Here is a 21161-nt window from a genome sequence, read left to right as displayed (position 1 = left end):
GATATCTTTAAAGCACACAGTAAAAAACAGTTGAGTTCAAAGGGACAACTAACAAAAGTATTCTAAATAATTCAAATATTTAGTATATTTTGTCTTAGAAACTTCTGTCCATACAAATATATCAAGGTTTACGTATATGGAAAGAACTTGACATACAAAATGTTGTATGGTTTTCTTTGATTTGTTACAAGCTACAGTTGAGGAGACATCAAAATTGGCTTTTAACAAGGTTGTAAATTACCACAATTGCCAGCAACTGTGCAGATCTTTTCTAAAATGCTGTAATTACAAAATCTGTTACTTGCAATTTGTTTAAGTGATGTGAGTTTTGCATTTATTTACAATGTTTATTATGACTGGTATTTCAGTTTGTACATTTCTCCTTATGAATGATTTCTAATATTAACCTCAACCAAAATTCCATTTTCTGTATTTACATCCGGGTTTCTCTGATTGTTTCTACTAAGCTAGTTTGGTGTTCTTAACATAATTTTAGTCTTCTGTTTTATATTTTTTCTCTCTTTTATCCTTATATGCTCAAAACAGACAATGGTCGCAATGTCAAAGGTAATGTATAAACTCAAATTCCACCATCTGATGCTTAAAGTGCCCTTTACTTGGCATGTTAACTTGCCTGCTGTATGCCCTGTTGATGCCACATCTCCATGCTGCCCTCAGCTAGTCCAGGTGCCTGGTGGAGACATCATGGCTTGGTTTTGCTGGAGACATGATTACTTTCTCTGCTGTGCCATCAAAGTGATGATGACCACCTTTTTATCCTGAGCAAAAGGATGTAAGATTGACGGTGAACACTGCATAGACATTTGGAAAGATACAAGTGTCAAGATGAATATATTCCAGAGTAAAAGAAGCACATAAACGGTCTCAGGGACTCTGTCTTTTCTTGAGTACAAGATTAAATAGAATGATCACAGCTCTATGACAGCATCACTTCACTTGTTCCTCTTTTGTTTCCTTAAAACTAGTTTCACGTTCCTGGATGGCAGGGGGTATGGTTTTAAGCTTACTGTAGTAGTATACTGTACTTGCATGAGAGTCATTTTCTCCTTTTTCTCTATTACACTTCAGTCATTTTAAATTGTATCCTATATTATTCTAATCACTGGCATGGTTTACAGCTACCACAGGGTAATACTGAACTGGGAGATATTCTGCATAAATTTGGGTTTGGCTAAAATTCGAAAGCCAATTCCATTTTGGCCATCTGTCATGGTAGATGCAAGGATCAAAACTTTTGGCATGGTGTTTGGCCGTGCATGCTGCTGTGGGCGTGTAAATGATGTCAGTGAGGCGTTTTGTGCATGTTTGTTGCATGGACATGTCTCCACCAGTAACCATCATTCCTCAGAACTTACTGTCTGGGCCTCTTCTTTGCATCACTGGTACTCTTACCACTGTGCAGTTTTGTGTACTTGGCGTCTTAATTGCTTCCATAATTAATTCAGAACTGCTGTTGCTGATGAATGAGCAGTACTAGAGACTACAGGTGTTATGTGATCAAAATCCCAGGAAAATGTGTAAATCATCAAGATTGTGGGAGTGTTGCCTTTGCCTTTCCTATTATTTTGTAAGCACTTCAAGGAAGATCTGTACAGGAGACCTCTAATAGTGGGATGGGGTATTTTTGTTTTGTTTTGTTTTTTGTTTTATCTACATAGTTATTCTACTTGGGCATGGTAGATTTAGTTGACAATCCAGAATGAATCCTCAGAAAGAATGTAAAGATCTACTGCCTGCTTGGTCCTTGGAAATATTAGTGCTTAATATGAGTAAATGTATAGGCATAAATTTTCCTGTGTATTTTTTTGTTTTGTTTTTGTTTTTGTTTTTTGAAAATCAAAGTGAGAAATCAATCTAGTTTGTTTAAAGTATGTCAAAATTTGGCTGGCTTTAGCTCCTAAACTAGTTGTCTAGTAATAAGGATATATGATTCAGGGATAGATCACTCATATGTGTGAGCTTTGATCAGATCCCAAGCACCCAAATCAAGAAAGGGAGAAAGAAAGAAAGTAAAGGAGAAAGGAAGAGAGAAGGAACCTACCCTTCATCTATTGTCAAAAATAAAGATATTTTATTTTAATTTCATCAACTATTCCATTAAACCAACCTTTATCCTTATTCCCCGTGTTTTAGATAAAAATGCCAATTGCCTGATTGAAGTCCATTTTTGTTTTTTTGTTTTTGTGTGTGTGTTTATGTTTCACATGCACATCAGTTTTACAACTGCCATTTTCATAAAACTACAAATAGATACTGGATAATCCATCAAGCGTTCTTATAAAATAAATTAGTGCTGACTCTAAGCCATAATAAATAAAACATTAAATAATAAAGAAGTACATTTCTACCCTGCTTTGAACACAAAACGTATCATCCACTTTGACCAGAAATCATTTCCCTACAAAAAAGCATAAATAACCTGGTAAGGCAGACAAAGGATTTGCAGGTTTGTCTGAGGGATCCCCTTAAAGCTCAGGGGCCACCTAATTCCTTGGCACAAGGAGTACTGACATCTTTATTTTCAGAAAAGGCCAAGCGTTTACTATCTTGGGAAGGCTGTTTTAGTTCCCATTCCACAGAAAACCAGCACTGGCTTAAATCCTTCCCCCTCCATCTGTCCCCAGTGGACAGAAATCTAGTCTCTGGTATCAAGGACTCTAAGCCTAAAAATCTTAGCCAGCCAAAGACAGTAGACTGGTACTCAGCCTTTTCTTCCAAAACTAAATAAACCGACCCCTTTCTTCAGATCAATTCTGCTTCCCTTCAATAAGTTTCTTTAGCACTCTAACACTTTAAACAACAGCTATGTGTTATTTTTAGAAACTGTAACCCCCTGTATGAGAAGGCGTAAGGCAACTTCTAACAAATGGCATAACGTATGTAGGTAATATGATTCTAGAGCTTCAGAAGGATTTCTACTGGTACTTCGGTCACTCAATTGTCACCTCACACCTAGTAGTTTGTCCATGTGTCCTGCATTCTAAGTCATAGATACATTACTACTCTCTTCCTATTTAGTAAGTCCTTGAAAATGTTGTGCCCCTATGTTGTTTCCTAAGACTCCAGATTTCTATTTCATGTTGATCACTTTCCAACTAGTACATGACACTATCTTGAGACAGAAACCAAAACTGCTCTCAAGATTGCTAAGAACAATCACCTCCACTGTAGCCAGGAAACCTATCAGGTACAAAAATAATGAGAGAGAGAGAGAGAGAGAGAGAGAGAGAGAGAGAGAGAGAGAGGAAGGGAGGGGGAAATCTAACAGAACTTGTTTCTCATACTTTGTATTGACCTTTATCCAGATGCCTATGATCTTCCCAAGATTCGCAAATTGATTCTTAGTGGTGACAATTTGTCTGGCAAATTATATGTCACGCAGAGGAGCAGGATTTGTAGATACTGAGTGCAAGTAACTTGATGAGTGTTTCTTTCTGTCTTCTTCTGACTGCTGCAGCACTTTTTGGCTGATGCTTATTCACAGGGTTCTTTGGCAAAGCATCATTGCCAATGCTACACTAGCATTTTTGCTAATGTTATTACGGATTAGTTGTATGTTTCATTATGTTTAACAAAATTAATTCAATGCCCTAAGAAATATTGAGCATGTCCGACAAGATAGCAAAGTAAAGGCCCTGGCTGCCAGAAATTGCAAGCCTGGCAACCTGAGTTTGATTCCAAGAAACCTAGCTAAACCATGGAAAGAGAAAACCGCTGCCATGAAACCGCCATATGATGTACATATGCATATGCCATGACATTTGTGCCCATAAACACAGATCACACACATACACAAACATACACACCCAACAACAACAATAATAAAGCATTTTATTACTCCTGATATATTTAAACAGTCACAGCGTACTCATTTTAAGTATCTTAAAATCTGAAGTTCTTAGGTATTGCTGGATCTCTATGCATAATTGAAAAGCATAGCTTATTTTACAATTCCATCAAGTACTTGTACTAAAATCTACCCAACTGTTGCTGTAGCCTACCTGGTCACCTGCTTTCCATTTCCTAATCACACATTGGCACACTCACGTTGTTATCCCTCATGTAACTGTCCCTCAAAGGACGTCGGTCTCCTGGTACACATGAGTCTTATGGTCCCCTCTACTGAATCGATCATGTCCCTTTATTTCTGCCTGCTCCTTCTCTGTCAATTCATTTACTTTGTTTTTCAGGCTAATCTCCTTTCTTTCATTAGAATCCCAAATCCCATCTGTTCATGATCATTGTCAGGGAGGCTGCCTATCAACTCTAAGTCCTGAGCCAAGGCCTCTCTGAATGTAGACCTAGGAGGTAGGAAACCTTGTACTTTGATTTCTGGTCTTTGACTCATACCTTTTGGGCCTCATATTCTATCAGCTTAGTTTAGAATTGGTGAAAAAGAATATTATTAATCCCTGCCTTAAAACATTGGGAATATTACACTGGGATTTATAGGAATTTATATAGACTTCGGAGAATCTGTGAGGACTATAGCTTGCAGAATCTATAAGACTTCTAGGTGTAAATATTTGATTCAAAGTCAAGAGATAAAGACCACCGTTTTCTGTTCTACAGGAGAAAAGACACTTGGGATGCCCTATCTGAGGGAGGGCGCATAATATATTTTAAATACACTGTTGTGCTGAATTCAATAAATATATATTCACTCAAAAGAAAGTTTTCTTTAACTCTTTCAGACTAAAAATGCAAAACAAACAGAATGGAGTGATAATGTAGGAGATTTCATTTTCCCATATTAAATGAGAGAAGCTAAAATAAGGACCATAGGGAGGTTGCAAATCCAGGGGTGCGCCTGGGTAAGATATTTCATCAAAGAGTTTCTCAGCTTCAGTTCGAACAGTCTGTTTCTCGGCAAGTGTTTTGTTTTTCTCACTTGACTTCCCTGCAATGGAATTCAGAGATAATTAAGCATTCCTGAAATGCTTAATTTCATGCATGGTCCTCTAACTTTACTATAAGGGGCCCACAAAGGCAACACAGTTTATAATCAGATAATATGAATAATATGAAATATGCTGAGGATTTCCTTCTAGTCACAGTAGAAAAAGTTGAATTCCAAGAAATTAAGGACATGATTGATCACCCCATAGAAATATAGTAAAGTGGGAGAAAAATCATCATAATAATGAATAGAGATTTAATATCCCTAGGTGCAGATAAATTATCCATGCCTAAAAAAAAGAAAAATACAGCATTTCTGTGGGGAGGAAGACAACAGTGTCGACAAAGTCTGAAATCCTAGATGTGTTACAAATTTTAACAAATGTGCCTAAAATTGAGGAAAAAAAATATACAAAACTGGAAAATCCCATCTAAAGTACGCTTTTTATTATGCTTTTTAATTTTTTTTAAAGACTTCAGGCACCAACACTGGAGGCACCAGAGGGTGATGATGGTGGTAGAGCAAGTTCAGATAACGAGACAGGCAGAAGCAACTGAAAGGGAGTCTTCCTCCACCCACCCCCACTCCCTCACCCGAAAATACACTGTGTAATACTCATGCCCTCAGGAATTTGAAACAGTTCTTCATGATGCTAAATTTTAAGACCTATAACATGGAATAAGCAACACATAAGAACTCCAGACTACTGCTTGACATCATAAATAACAGATAATAGATTCATCTGTAAAGAAAATAGCACTGCTTAGGCTCCTAATCTTCAACAAGGGGACCAGAGGGCTTGGCCTTTTCCCAGCTGTGTCTGTAGGAACAGAGTGCTGAAGGTGCTTGGGAACTTCCGATCCAGACCTGCTCTGTCTCCTGACTATGGTTATGTCTAGTTTCAGCTGTGTTTGCCATAGCAACATCCTTATGTGCTTTAGTTACAGGATTTTTTTTAATGTAACTAAAAATAAAATGGAAAGAAAGATATCAAGATCCCCAAAAGAATCCTGAGAATCTCAACAGAGAACATCAGCACACACACACACACACACACACACACACACACACATGACACTTAGTCATTTTCAACGTCATCTAGGCATGAACCTTGTAGAAACTCCATGGATCATCTCATATAGGTAGTAGAACACCTGAAGAAAGCAACTGGCTTGTCCCTTCTCTGTGACATGTCCAAGAGAGAAACGTAAACCCAGGCTGTGTACATGAAACACGCACAAATGTCAAGACCAATATGATTTTAACTAGGTCAATGTTTCCCTAAGTCACCCCCAGAATAGGAAACAAAATCTATAGAAATACTTGAGGTAGAATCCAGCCAGCAGCAGGGCATGAGGAGCTTTCTGTTTATTTTGTATTTAGTTTTGTTTCTCTTTTTTTCCCCCAGCCTTAAATAAAAGAAACCAGTTCATGATAAAGATTGGTACTCGTACTTCTAGTACCAAAATTTTCCCTTTGATTCTCACATGTGCTGCTTTGTGGCAAAAGGTGTTCACACATAAACTGACTGCACTTAGTCGTGGGACTCACACAGTCATGGATCATTAGCCAGGCATCCAAGACCATCTTTTGATTTTATTTTTTTCTATTTCTTCTGATATTATTTTTACAAATACTTTCCAATCTCTCTAGGGCCTTTTAATCATATCAAGTCAAGTCTGCTGGGGTCCACCTCGGATTCAAACCTCAACAAGTACAGCACCATCAACAAGATTCCTCAGCTCACTCTGAACTTTTCAGATGTCAAACCTGAAAAAAAGAATACATCCCCTCCCTCTTCAGATAAAACTATTATTGCACCCAAGGTCAAAGAACGGACACACAATGTGACAGAGAAGGTAACCCAGGTAGGACATTGCTTTACTATACCTTTCAACTACTATGGGGTGATTTATTTTTCATAATGAATACTTTTCTCTCTGATGGATAGCGGTAAGCCATTTATCTCAATGCCTTGAGATACTGAAAAACTCCTAAGGAAAAATTAACAAAACTACGGCAGTGATGTTTGCCTGTTACTAGACTAGGCAAAACTGAATGAACTTGGCATTGTTTATTGCTCAGAGGTAATTACGCTGCCATTGATCATTCTTGAACATTTATTGACTTGCTGTCAACCCTGACGATATAAAGCATTTTTAAAAGAAATGGATCAGATGTGTGTAATGGAATTTTAGAGGTCTAACGGTGAATTATTCCCAACTGTGTCCTCCCCCTTTGCACTTACCCCACTAAATTGAGCTGTATACATGTTGAAGGAAAGAAGAGGTGCCTGAGAGCAAAACAAAGCATCTCACAGTGGCAACATTTTATCATTTCTCAAATAAATATTGCAACCTGAATTGTGATAAAAAAGACACTGTTCAAAAGTCTTCCCTCAAAGAATAAATAAAGATGATTTGTACTTGTGTCAAAATAACCACCCAAGCAGTCCCTAGCTTTTGCTTACAGTGTATTTACCGTGTTAGAGATTCATGGCTCTAAAATTTGTCAAGTAAGCAATTCCTCTAATACAACTTTGTTTGGCAGCTAGTGTTTGTGTACACAACCCACAATTTCAAAAAAGATAAATTTGGCCTGAACCCCTATTGGAAGGACTGAAAAAATTTGAATTAATAAAACCTTTTTCTGAGTAGTAATTAAAACACGTAGAACTGCATTGCTAACTGCACAGAACCTTTTGTATAAGATACATATGGCAGCACTGTGCATATTATGGCTTATGTGACCAACTTATATTTGATGGAAATGATAAAACATATTAGAATGTACTTTTGTATTTTTATGTAAGAAGGTACACTACAATTGGTCTTTTCCTCTTCTTAACTAGCATAAGTAAAGTCAATATAATAGAATTAAATAATTTTTTATTATTATTCATATTAACTGATAACATCTTGGTAGCTTTGAATTTTACTTGCAACTTTTACCTATATCTTAAAAATTCCTTTATAAGCAGCAACTAATATGCAGCTGTAGAAATTAAGATAAGAGTTTAAGCAAACTTACCAATTTTAGGGGCATGGCTATACAAATGCCATGAGGAAGTGAGACTTGGAACACAGTAAGCATGATGGGAATTGTCGAAGAATCGTAGGGTGGGACTTCCCAAACTTATTTCCAGCCAACTACGGTCAGGTAGGAGTGTTTGACAAATGGATTTGAGCAGATCTTCTCATTCCAAAAGAAGAATGAAACTTTGGGATTTAAGATATCTTTACTTCTGATACTTGAAAAATTAATTTGAAGGCTTCCATAGCATTCTTTCTTAGGCAAAGAAAAGAAAGCATTACCTTGACCATCCAAGGTAGCATGTGTTAGTTTGTCATAAGGACCCTTCTTCTACCACACCTAACCAGTTCACTGTTCAAGGCGAGTGAGACCAGTGTGGCTCCAAGATGTTACCTGCTTTAGGGATTTGTTTAAAAGTCCTAGTGTAATGGAGACATACGCAGATATATACATAGCATATGAATCTGTTAACAAAATAATTGTTAGTAAAGAATCCAGGAACACACTTTATGGAGTACATAATTGTGCTTTAAGATAAGACAGATCAAAGAAAAAAGTGAGACTCAGATGGCATACAGCATCTGGATCTCAAAATTCTGATCAAAATAGGCAGCGTGTGATATTTGAAGTCAGAAGTCAGAATCGAACGAGCTTGAGCTTCACTCTTGCCTTTTACTGTTTGGCATGAAGTTAAGTAGAATTGTTTGTGTGAGAATAAGGTAAGGTCAAAGGCTGGCAAATCTCTGCAAGTTTGAGGCCAGCCTGGTATACAGAGTGAGTTCCAGGACAGGCTCCAAACCTATACAAAGAAACTCTGTCTCAAAAAGCAAAAAATAAAAACAAACAAACAAAAAACTTCTCAGAGTTGGCCAGATGAGATGGTACACACCTTTAATCCCAGCAACAGTAAACAGAGGCAGATAGATTTCTGTGAGTTCTAGATCAGCCAGGGCAATAGAGTGAGAACCTGTCTAAAGCAAAACAAACAAACAAAATTCATATTTGATACAAGACAGTTATATGTGGAAGGGTTCCTCCTGGTGCTAAGTGCATAACAAGAAATGTTTTCATTCTAATTCATGGCTTTTTTATGGCTTTCTTTCTGCTCCGTAAGTTAAGGGTCCCTTTAACCACATCTTTAGCTCTTCTAAAACAGAGGTAGAGAGGACACCATCAAGGGTCTGTTACAGGAAAGAAGGGAAGGCAGGAAGGTGGGGATGAAGGAACAAAGGAAAGAGTTATAAAAGTAAGGGAGAAAATGCCTGTATAGGAAAATCAGCAAGGACGTGTCAGGGTCGGGTGCCAGCCCCAAAAACTATCTCTCTGGACCAGCGTGGAGGCGTGGGAATAATCGAGACAACACATATGGCTTTATAGGGAGGGAGATTCTCAGTGATTCCTAATGAAATCCTGAGTTCTCATCCTAAAAATTTCCCCATTTATTCTCCAAACAGCCGTATATGCCAAAACATAAACTGAGGGGGAATTCATTAGCATTCTGTTTCCTAGGTAACCAGATGAATGGTTTTAGTCACATCCACACATTAGACCACACCTTTCTATGCCCATTTGGTAACATCTCCCTATCTTCCTGCTCTGTATGCTACTGTATCACATAGGCTGAATTAGCATCTCCATCCCAGGTGTCCTCCAAATTACAAAGAAGGAGCAGAACACCATGTTGACCTCTTATTAGGGTAGCGCCAGCCTGCCTGGAAGGCTACGTGACCACCTCAGGTGTGAACGATGGCTTGAGATTCTGGTCGCCACACCATGTAGAAATATGGGTCTACAGGGGCGTAGTGACAGAAGCACAAAGGCCCACTATGTCTTCTGAGAACAAATAGATTCCTAAACCTGGGAAAGACAAGGCTGGGAAAATTCCCTTCTATACGAGTCTTTACTAGGCTTTTTATTAGGTGAATTGGTAAAATGCCATCAAAAACAGATTCCATCAAAAAGTTCACATTATTTTAAGATCTCAGACCTTATCTTTAAAATCCCTGTGGCTTATATATTTAGTTCCATAATGTTATAATATTGATTTCAACATTACAGTATCTTTTACACCATTGCTGTTAGTTTTTTTTTTTAATGTTTGTGGATCCCTATTTTTTTAAATTAGAGACTAATTGTACTTTGGTGATCTGGTTTATCTGCCTGCATAAGCAAGACAAGTTGAATTTGATGTCTAAAAGCCACATAAAGTGAAGGAGAGAATCAACTCCATGTAGTTATTCTCTGAGCTCCGTATGTTGCTATGGAATATCTGTGTCTGTCCACTTCTATACATTCCATATACTCACAGTAATACTGAATAAATAAATGAAGACTATTTTATTAAACTACTAATTTTATGCATGCATGTACCTTGACTATACCCAACTCCTCTCCCCCTCTCCAACTCCTCTGGGACAGTTATAATGTCTCCACTGTTTATGTCCCCTTATTTTAGCTTTATTATTATGATTGCTGTTGCTGTAGTTGCTATATAACCCAATGAATCCATTCAGTGCTACCCACATGCTCATGGGTAAGAGGTAACCCACTAGGGCATAGGCAATCTACCAGCGGCCACATCCCTAAAGCGGCACTCCTTCATCCAACGGCCATCAGATGCCAATAGCTCTTCAGTCCATGCTGATCTTAATGCTGTACAAGTCACCACTACATCTGTGAATTCACCTGTGAAAGAACCTTATCATATCCATAGGACATCATTTCACAGGATCCTCCAGCTCTTACATTCTTACTGTCCGCTCTTTCACGATGTCTCTGAGCCTTTGGGGGTGGGAGAGTTGATATAGCACCCTCAGTTACTTGCTCTAAGCACTTTGAATAAACTTTATCTCTTCATTCACCTCTACTCACTGCAATTAAGAAGGCTTTCCAAGGCTGGAGAGGTGGCGTAACAGATAAGAGCATGGAGTGCTCTTCCAGAGCACCTGAGTTTGGCTCATAACCTCCTAGTCAGGTGACGTACAACCACCTGTATCTCTACCTCCAGGGAATCACAGATTCTCTTCTGGTCTCGATGAGTACTGCACAATATGTATGTACCTCCTTACTTCCCAGACTTGTACACATAATTACAAATAAAAAATCAGGCCCTTTTTTTTTTTTTGGAAAGAAAGAAAAAATTCTCTGACCAAGGTTTAAAGCAGAACAAGTACGTAACACACAGACATGCACAACTTGTATAGTTAGGAAATGTGACTTCTGAGAGTTGAATAGCTCTTCGTGTATAGCCTCATGAGACAGCTTAAAAACTAAGAATTAGCTTCTGTGTCCCATTCTGTTGATTATAACACAGAGAAAGGATTGTTTTCTGCCTTTGTCAGCCACTGCATCTGCCAGTGACATGATCTTGGATGTCTCAGCCTTTAGAATAGAAACGATAAAACTGAATAAATTTATGTTGCTTCTATGCTACGCAGTTACCAGTATTTTATGTAATAGGAGTCCAAACAGAACAAATGCTTACTGCCCATCACAAGGGCTCATCTTTCCAAAACTTTTGCAGTACCCGCCTCTTACTCTCCAAATCTCCACAGTATTAGAGCAGGTGTGGGCTTTTCAAGGGGGTTAGGAGGTTAGAATGGCAGCCTGCTTACAAGGGCCACTTTTTATACTGTGAACCTCAAGTGAATGGATCTTACTCTGGAAGTAAGGACACAAAGTGTGAATGACCCTTCTTGGGAATTGTAATCAGAGGCTTCTCTCCTACCTGCCAGTTCCCGAAAAACCACTCATAGGCTTAATATTAATTATAAATGTTTGGCTGATAACTCAGGCTGATTGCTAGCTAGCTCTTACATTTAAATTAATCCATTTCTATTACTCCGTGTTTTGCCATGTGACTGTGTCTTGCTTCTTTGATGGCTGGCTGGCATCTCCCAGATTCCTACCCATATCCTGTGTCTCCGCTGGGATTTCCTGCCTGGCTCTATTCTGTCTTGTCATAGGTCAAAGTAGCTTTATTTATCAACCAATGAGAGAAGCATATCTGGACAGTGTACAGAAAGAGCATCCCACAACATGGGATAGTTCTATACTGGCACTTTATTATTTACATGCCAATTTATTATTTACATGCCAAAGTAAACAAGGTAAAGATCAAATACAAAACAAACAACCTGCAATAGAAGGTCTAATTTTGCATTAAAGTACTCTGAGACTATGCTATGACTCTAAGATTATCCCAGTGTTTGCAAAGTTTCCTAGCCATAAGTGTCTTTGAAATTTACATATTCATTTGATGCAACTTCCTTGGTCAGGCAGTCACTAAAATTAACGTGGTAATGCTCTAAAACTTTTCACTGAAAAGAAAACACACTAAATACGCTAGTTTTGTCCCTAGTCTCTTATACACATTGAATTAAAATGGGTAGCTATTTTTCTCTCCATCTAGATGAGTTTCTTTACAGCAGAAAGCCTATTGTTAGTCACTCAATTATCTATTCTCTCATGCCGTTGTTTGTTCATTCAACAAGAATTTCCTGAGAGGATATACGATGTAATATCCTAGAAATGTAGACTTAAAGGAAATGCCTTTACCTTGGAGACATGAAGGAAATAGACAAGTAGATTACAGAGGTATTACAAGGCCGTTTGAAAAGATTATACTACCAGGGCAGACAAGATACAGAGGGTTCTGGGAAAGGAAACCTTACCTGTGTTGGGATGAAGGGATGATAATTAGGTAATGCAGCCGCTTAGGCTAGTTATGAAGCTTAAGAAATTTCCAGTGTTTGGGAATAAGAATCTGGAATTTGTGATATGTGAGGAAACTACAGAATGAAGAACTGCAATGTCCCTAGTGTCTCTCTTAATATATGACACAGCTGAGAAGAAAGAGAGCCGATGCCACGCAGTCTCTTGGCCAGGCTTTCTTCTACCTGACCTAGCTCATCACGAAAGGAAAACAAGCTCCTCAGAGTCCCCTGCTCCTCTTGGTGCTCAGAGGTAGTGATCTAGTGATAAATATCTTCCATCTTCCAATATTCCTTTGAATCCCAGAGCAAAAGGACCCTGATCAACCCTTTTGGGTTTTGTGACCATCCTTGTAGTAATAGTGTAATTCTTTGATGAAAACAACCCAGGAAAATGTAGTGGGTTCGAAAGGACTCTGCTGAAGAACCAAATAGCAATGGTTCATTAGAAGGTTATAGACAAATATCAGATTAACAGCATCGCTGACACTGAAGTGGATATAAAATACAATTATGTTCAGTGCTGGGTAAATTCTAGATCACAGAAGTATAAAACCTGGAGTTGCAGGAGGAGGCTGCTTGTTTGTTTCCCGGCTGTCCAGACCCGAAAAAAAATCATACAGAAACTGTATTAATTGCAACACTGATTGGCCTATTAGCTCAGGCTTCTTATTGGCTAGTTCTTATATTTTGAATTAACCCATTTCTATTATTTTATGTATTGTTACAAGGTCATGGCCTACAGGTAAGGTTCCTGCAGATTCCTGTGGGTGTCTATCTCTTTCGTTTCCCAACTGCCCAGACACGAAATAATCACACAGAAACTTTATTAATTACAACACTTCTTGGCCTATTAGCTCAGGTTTCTTATTGGCTATCTCTTATATCTTGAATTAACCCATTTCTATTATTTTATATTTAACCACAGGCTCATGGTTTACCAGTAAGGTTCCGGGGCATCTGTTCCTTCGACAGCTACATGGTGTCTCTCTGACTTTGCCATCTTTCTCCCAGTATTTAGTTTAGTTTTCTTGTCTAGTTCAATTCTGCCCTGTCCTAGGCCCAAGCAGCTTATTTATTCATTAACCAATAAAAGTAATACATGTACAGAAGGGCTTCCCACATCATAGAGTCAATGGTTTAATACTAAAACATAAAATAGAATTCCACGAGGGAATAATGCCCAGTACGACAATAGAAGATGCTATGAACTAGATGGAGAAACACTATATAACAGTATAGAATGATACCATTGACAAGAGTAGTGTTATAAATACTATAATATCACTTTTGGGAACTAAAGTGAGTCTCTATCTCCCTTCAACTCAGAATTGGTTTGATGGTGTCTTTTGTTTATGAATAATTTTTGACAAGTTTAATGGAACTCCAAACAGACACTATCGGAATAAGTTGCAAGATGCTGTCTAAATGAATGAGAGCCTAAATAAATGAGGGAACAATGAAATTTACAATTAATCTACAAGAAGTTTCCTGTAGATTTACTGAAGAAAATATTCAAGGAATTAGATTTAACTCATCACAAAAGACTTAGGCCACAATAAAGTAATTCATCAATGTTTATAAGCCCATGTATTCACCAATAGCATGCCTTTAATCCCAGCACTGGGGAGGCAGAGGCAGGCAGATCTCTGTGAGTTCCTGGTTAGCCTAGTCTATATAGTAAATTACAGGGCAGTTGGTGGGTTTATGTGAATTCAAACCTAGCCTGATCTACATAGTGATTCCAGGACAACCAGGGCTATGTAAAGAGAATCTGACTCAAAATAAAACAAAAAAAAACCCTAAAGAATCTACATAATACTTAAATCATCTATGTAGATTTTAAGTCAAAGTAGATTTCTAATCTTCAACACTCATTTTAAGTATGTTACTCGCATGAAAATAGAATTATGGTAAATTTAATAAGAGCTGACAGTGATTGACTGTGTACTGTTTAAGAGATTCTGTGATAAAGTGTTTATGGCTGACCAAGTTTAATCTACATAACTAATTGGCAATATTATTATACCCATTCCTTCCCACCTAAGGTTGCCTGACACCACACATGGATGCCTCAGTTTCTAAACTACACTCCATGAATCTACTACTTCCCCATTTGCATGCTGAATCTCCTCAGAAGGCATCACAGCAACCAGATATGCCTGAAGCATGCGTTTATGGTTGAGTGTCATGCTCAGAAAAGCATTAACTATTCAGAGAAGTGAGGCTACAAAACCAGGAACAAAGCAGAGAGTTCTTTTTCTTAGTCTTCCACACATCTTGACAAAGACACTTTATTTCCTTCATCACTTGTTGAAGTTCATGTCCACCTATTTATGCTAGGTTTCGATGAGGACCATGGGATGTAGGGTTCTGTATGTGTGTAACAAATTACCAAAAAAGTGAAGTGACCATGATGTTACTAACACAAATATGAGCTCAAAGATGATAGCATCTACATTTTATTGAGATTTATACAATGCAAATTCACTTATAATCTCTTCATTGACAACCATTGACTTTGAAGCAACTCTATATAAACGTATTATTTTATAGCAGAGGAATTTTAGTGCAAAAGTAACATTAACATATTTAACATTATCATCATGTGATTAACCATACAAAATTTCTTAACATATTTGACATATTCCCTCAAATAACATAAATATTAAATACTCATCAGTGATTTTTTTTAAATTCTCCACACAAAAAGTGATTAAATTAAAAGTGATTTTATATAGAGCACTATTTTTCAATAATACTGTTAAGTTAAAATTGCACATAATAAAAGATTCTAATTTATAACACTATTTTAACTAATGATTCTTCATTTTTGATACTACATAATAAAAGATTCACAATACCTCTGCCACATGAATAATGTAATTCTTTTCTAAATTTCATTTTGTATCTAACCTGATTTAAACATCATGCAAGCTTCAATAGAACTGAACAGATCATCTTGAACTGCCAGAAATAGCAATAATCAAAATATTATAAATTAAATTTGAAATGCAACACAGGAGGAAAAATTGCTTCTGAATGCTACCAATTGATAGGACATTTGTTTTGTATCCATTATTTTCCCGCTACTTATAGAGTACCATCAACTTTGGCTAAGCAAGATAGAAATCCCATCCAGTATTTTCTCTATATTCTGAGCATGGTTTATAAATTACTTGTATAAATGCAAATTGAAAAGAAAACAGTATATCTGGACTTTTCAAGAAATCACATAGTACCCTGAACACAAGTTCAGCAGCTGTGCGCGCTTAACTGTAAGCCAGTGCCAGGTGCTGTGGCTGCTGTGCTTTGCTTTGCCTTTGAGACTGAAGATACTAGATTATGATTTCAAGCTTTTTCTCATATAGTCAATACAGTCTACAGTGTAATTAATGATGATTAGAACATCACTTAGGATTAAAATAAAAGTATTTTATAAACAATTATCTTCTGTAAGTTTGTACTCTACTACGTTTACATTTAATATAAATAAACCTGTTACTATCTTGAGAAAGTAGGTATAAAATTTTTAAAGCAAAAAAATCAGTTTTGTCTATTTTCACTAAATTATGTATGTATAGGTGTATATATGTATGTCTAAGTATGGATGTGTGTGTATATATATTATATATGCCTAATATCACATATAGTCTAACAAAATAGGCCTTTGTTTTTCTTAAAGTACTTTATTTATTTCAATAATCATCCTTCAGCACAATTTTAATGCTGAAGCAACATGGGAAGCAACTGAATAACAGCCACAGCTTTTGGTTAAGGATTCGTGAATACTTGCTTAAAGAAACCGCCTGTTTGATTTTTAGATATTCACACATTTAAAGAGGAGAAAAGAAAAAGAATGCCGTCTCCTTTAGAAATGGGGTATATATATATGAGTGGTCAGAAAAGACAGGTAAAAATAATTTAGCTTAGGGTTCACAGCAATAGCATGGTTACCATAGCAACTGAGGCACAGAAGAATGTGGCTGTATTGCCAAGATGGTTTCGTTTTTTTCATCCCCATCCACCCTCCAGTTAGCCTGAGCTTTGAAAAAAAAGTAAGGAGCTCGAACAGACAGGAAATACAGAGGTAAAGTTCTTCGCTCATTTGCCCTTCTAACCTAGTGGTTTTGACAAGCCCATTTCAAAGGGAATTACCTAATGAGAGCAGGAGAGCAGTAAGAAGCAGGAGGTTTGTCATGTTTCATGGGATGAGAATTAAGCCAAAAAATTATCAGCAGTGAACCTCCCAGAGCATACGTGGTATTTTCACACAAATCATCTAAGGCCTTGAAATGTGTGACTGTGGTCTTCGCTTCCTTTAGTTAAGATGTGGAATACATTTAAGAAGAAATCTAAATTAGGAGACTAAAACAAAATAAATTAGAAAACCTTACTGGAGATCTTGGTATTAATACCTTTTCCTCCCGGTTCTTTTTCTCTCTATTGTGAAGACCTTGTTTCCAAGCGAAAGTATATAGTAAGATCACAAAAACCACCAAAATTTAATTGTTTCTGAAAAATTCATTAAAAATTTGGTAATTTAAAATCCACAAGAATTTTATTTAATGGTGATATGAGTCTAAGGACTCCTGATTCTTCGCTGTCTTTATCTCCTTTGTAACACCCACTTCCATATCATTAAAACTCAGACAAACTTGGAAACATGAGTAGAATCCCACCTTTCACCCTGCAGCTGAAGCTGAAAAGAGAATCTGACATGGTCCTGTATTTTCTAAGGCTTTACTTGTTTTGAGAAGTTGCACCTCTTCAAGTGGTTTTTAAGGAAGAGGAAGAACTACACAATCCTGTGAAATTCCTCTTATAACACTTTTGAATAAAAAGGAAAAGCCTGTCCATTCTCATTTCAGTAACCCTGGATTGGCCTCTCTTGATTTCCTGGGGCAGCTCCAGGGCCGTCCGTGCCAGCGGTCCATCTAAGAAGCAGCTTCCAACCAGGATAACGTGCCCATGCTTATACTCTGGTGTGTCCTCCACGACACTAGCCTCCCATTCTTTGCATAAACAAAGAGACAGAAACGATTCCTTTTCTGTCTTTAATACTCCTGTTACAGGTCCATGTGTGTTTGAGACCTATTTCTTTAGAATCTGATAAGTAGACAGAGAGAAAGAAATATGTAATACAGAGTAATGGATAAAAGAAAGAATCTAAACCCCTTTTAAGAGATGACCATGGTGAAAGCTGGCTGGCGAACTTCAGAAGTGAAAGAGATGACCTTTTCTTCTCTGTCCACTTCTCGGTCAATGCTGAGGGTTGGCGTTATTAAAGGGGTCACGTTAGTGGTCCCAGCAGAGGTGAACGGGTTGCGGACTGAGGTGTTTTCTCTTCCAATTTGTGTCCTCTCCCGTTGTGTTGCTGTCCCACTGATTTTTTAATGCAGCAAAAAGACAAAAGGCAAAATAGCCCTTAGCCAAGTCTATTCCTTTGTGCCTGTGGATCTCTGCTGCATGTGAAGTGCAGTCCACATGACAGGTCCCCACACCACATCAGAAGCAAGTCCTTCATTTTTAGGACAGAATACTAAAACTGAGTCATACTGAGGGAACAGAATCCGAAGAGGAATAAAAATGAATGCAATAAAAAGACACCAATGCTCCTTCTTGCCTGCCAGCTGTCACTTCAACTGAACCACGCTGCTTTAGAGAGGTAATCTGTCATGTATAAATTATGCCCATACCTATCTGCGCTATTCATGAAGTTGTATTGAAAAATGGTGGCTTCTGACCCCTAAATTTTCCCACTTTCAAACCCCCAAAGTACTTAAAAATCTGTTTGCTTACCCCTTCCTCCTTACCTCTCTCCCTCTCATCATATATTACTAACTCACTTTGTCTTTTAAACAAAGACTTTTTCTTCACCCCTGTTTCTGTCTGTACACTTGACATGAGTGCCTCCAGACAGATAGTGCGACGACTTTAGTTTTAGTAAATACGTCACATGGACATGAGAATTCAGTACAGTTAACTGGAAAAATATCTACCAAAGAATGAGTATGACTCCTTTCCGGTCAACACAACTCATTACTTGAAAATGATTGAAAAGTGATGGCATTGCCCATTTATCGATTGCAGCTTTGTGTTGAATCTACTTTCTGTGATGTGATTTTTTTTTCCGATTTCTGGTTTTATTTGTCGGATCTCCTCATTCTAATCCACACTTAAGAGGTCAGGGGACTAAAGCTTCAACCAAGTCTTATAAAAGAAACAAGTCAGTGTCAGATTTTATATTTGGTTTCTTGACTGAACATAAATAGGCTCTTGACAGTGTTCATAAGATTCAAAGCATCCTCCTAACACTAATCTTCAAAGCGAATATGCATTTGAAACAAAACTGCTCTTGAGAGTCACTGGGGAAGGAGAGGGGGAAAGTCACAAAAGGCACGGATGCGAACCTCATTTGAGAACCTCGGGATCCATTTGGAATCCTCACAGCTTTCTGTTTCAGTTCAAGAACAGAAACTGGATTCCGCCATTCTTTTTTTCTTTTCCATTCAGAGATCATTTCCATCACATCTCACTGCCAAAAGAGAACTTCCCCACATCCTATAAATTAGATCTGCTGTAGTTCCAGCAGGTGGGTTGTGGCTGTTCCTCTGGCTACTTTTTCATGTGGTCACCGAAGCAATTTTGGAAGAATTCTGTCTGTGGTGGTAATCTTGATTGCCAGCTTAATGGGATTTAGAATCCTCATAAAAACAATTCTCTGGGTGTGTCAGTAAAAGAGTTTAGTTGAGAGACCCAATCTGGATGTGGGCAGTACCATCAATGGACTGGAGTCTTAGAATGAATGAGGAGAAAACTAACTGAGTGCCAGAACTCAGAACTTGCTGCTTCTTGACTGGGCATACAATGAAACAAGCCACCTACACTGTGTGGCCATGCTCTCCCTGCCATAAAGGACTGTGTCTTCAAACTGTGAGCCAAGAACTTCCTTCCTTAAGATGCTTTCATCAGGTCCCAAGCATGCACAACAGTACAAATACATTATCCTTTTAAAGATATGAAAAATTTAATAAAATCATGCATTCCTTAGTGCCAATACAGAGCCTTGGGTCAAAGGTACAGAGAATAAGAACCCTGACATGGCTGTTCTCAGTGTTCTGAATATCTGTGCATTCTCTTCTCTCTCTCTCTCTCTTTCTCTCTCTCTCTCTCTCTTTCTCTCTCTCTCTCTCTCTCTCTCTGTCACATGCATGCATTGTGGGTGTTAAAGGAACTGATCTGTTTAAGTTTTTCAATCTAAATAAACATGTATATCTGTAATTTTGTGCTTTCATGTATCCAGATATCCTAGACCAAAACTGATTCTGATCAACAAATATTTATTTTTACAATTAATTTTGAGTCAAGGAAACACTCAGAATCTCACATCTGAGAAGAAAATTTACTTCCTGGAAGTCTGGTGCTAACTGTATTTGGTGTGCCATTCAGTGACAAAACAATTTTAACTACTGTAGTTTTTTTTTTTTTCCCCATAACCGGGCTATCTCAAGAGTGTGCTGGCCTTCTAACCTTATTCCTCCTAGCACCAATAATGCGCAGGAGCTAATGCACAGGTGCTTGCTCCAATGAGTTTTCATCGTTAACTGCAATGGAGCAGGCAAACAGGCATTTTTTTTTTTACTGTTCATTTTTACTTTACATTTTACTATCCGCCTCAAAAATAGGTCAGAAAATTAACTGTATGGAAAAGCGTCGCTTTTTTTAACACATCCTTAAAAATTAGATAGTTATTACTTTTTTCAGGGAACATTTACAAATAGAAGAATCTGTAAATTTGTGCTAGCAAGTTCTACTGCAGGCCTACTATAATTTACCAAAACAATGTAACATTCAGATATTAAAAAGGAAACAAGGAAAATGTGAATGTGTGTTCATTGAAAGAAACTTTTATATAGCTTATTTTTATCATAAAAGTAAGATTTCTAAGTTTTGCCAACAAGAGTTATACCATATTACATAGCCCCTTTTTTATATTACCTGAAATTAAAATTCACATTTTAAAACCATATACCAAAACAAAAGTATATGCACATACTGGAAGAGATAGCCAGGAACTTAATTTAGCTTGTGTATTTTCTTGCCAACAGCATCTTCAGGAGATAATTTGCAAACTTTTGAAATAACTGATTTGAAATAAGTTCTTTAAATATTCCAAATGTATTTAATATCACATCTGTTTCCCGCCCACTGGAAATATTAAGTTAGTTGACTGAAAGAAATATAAAATTCGAGAATGAGATTTGAGATCACAGATGGGAAATATGCCATTTATTCTATAACAGTATACTTTCATTTCCTTAGTTTATGAAAACTCAAGTCCTCATTAATAAGATCCCACCTCTATCCTCAGCCCCAGAGAATAAATCCTGAACACACTTTCTGCTACATAACAGTTCCAGGAATTTTCAGTTACAACGGGTGAAAATTAACCTGCTAATAGCAGGGATATAATTAAATTCAGCCGGCACTTA

At 37.5% G+C, this 21161-nt stretch overlaps 1 protein-coding gene across 3 annotated transcripts in view; it reads left to right on the top strand.

Moving 5' to 3' along the window:
• Kcnh7 (potassium voltage-gated channel subfamily H member 7) overlaps window positions 1-21161 on the top strand; it is a 433159-nt gene that overhangs the window by 308679 nt on the left and 103319 nt on the right. For 2 of the 3 annotated variants that reach the window (XM_087900009.1, XM_085681045.2), the window contains exons 5-6: window positions 547-567; window positions 6575-6789. In XM_087900009.1, the coding sequence (XP_087756135.1) occupies window positions 547-567; window positions 6575-6789 (236 nt within the window). The remainder of the gene's footprint in view (window positions 1-546; window positions 568-6574; window positions 6790-21161) is intronic. The other variant, XM_048426222.3, reaches the window with a different exon arrangement.

This window comes from Myodes glareolus, chromosome 21 (genome assembly GCF_982192425.1).
Source record: "Myodes glareolus chromosome 21, mMyoGla1.1, whole genome shotgun sequence".
NCBI classification, from domain to species: Eukaryota; Metazoa; Chordata; class Mammalia; order Rodentia; family Cricetidae; genus Myodes; species Myodes glareolus.
The sequence above is the reverse complement of the archived record's forward strand: the minus strand, read 5'-3'. Positions and strand labels throughout refer to the sequence as shown.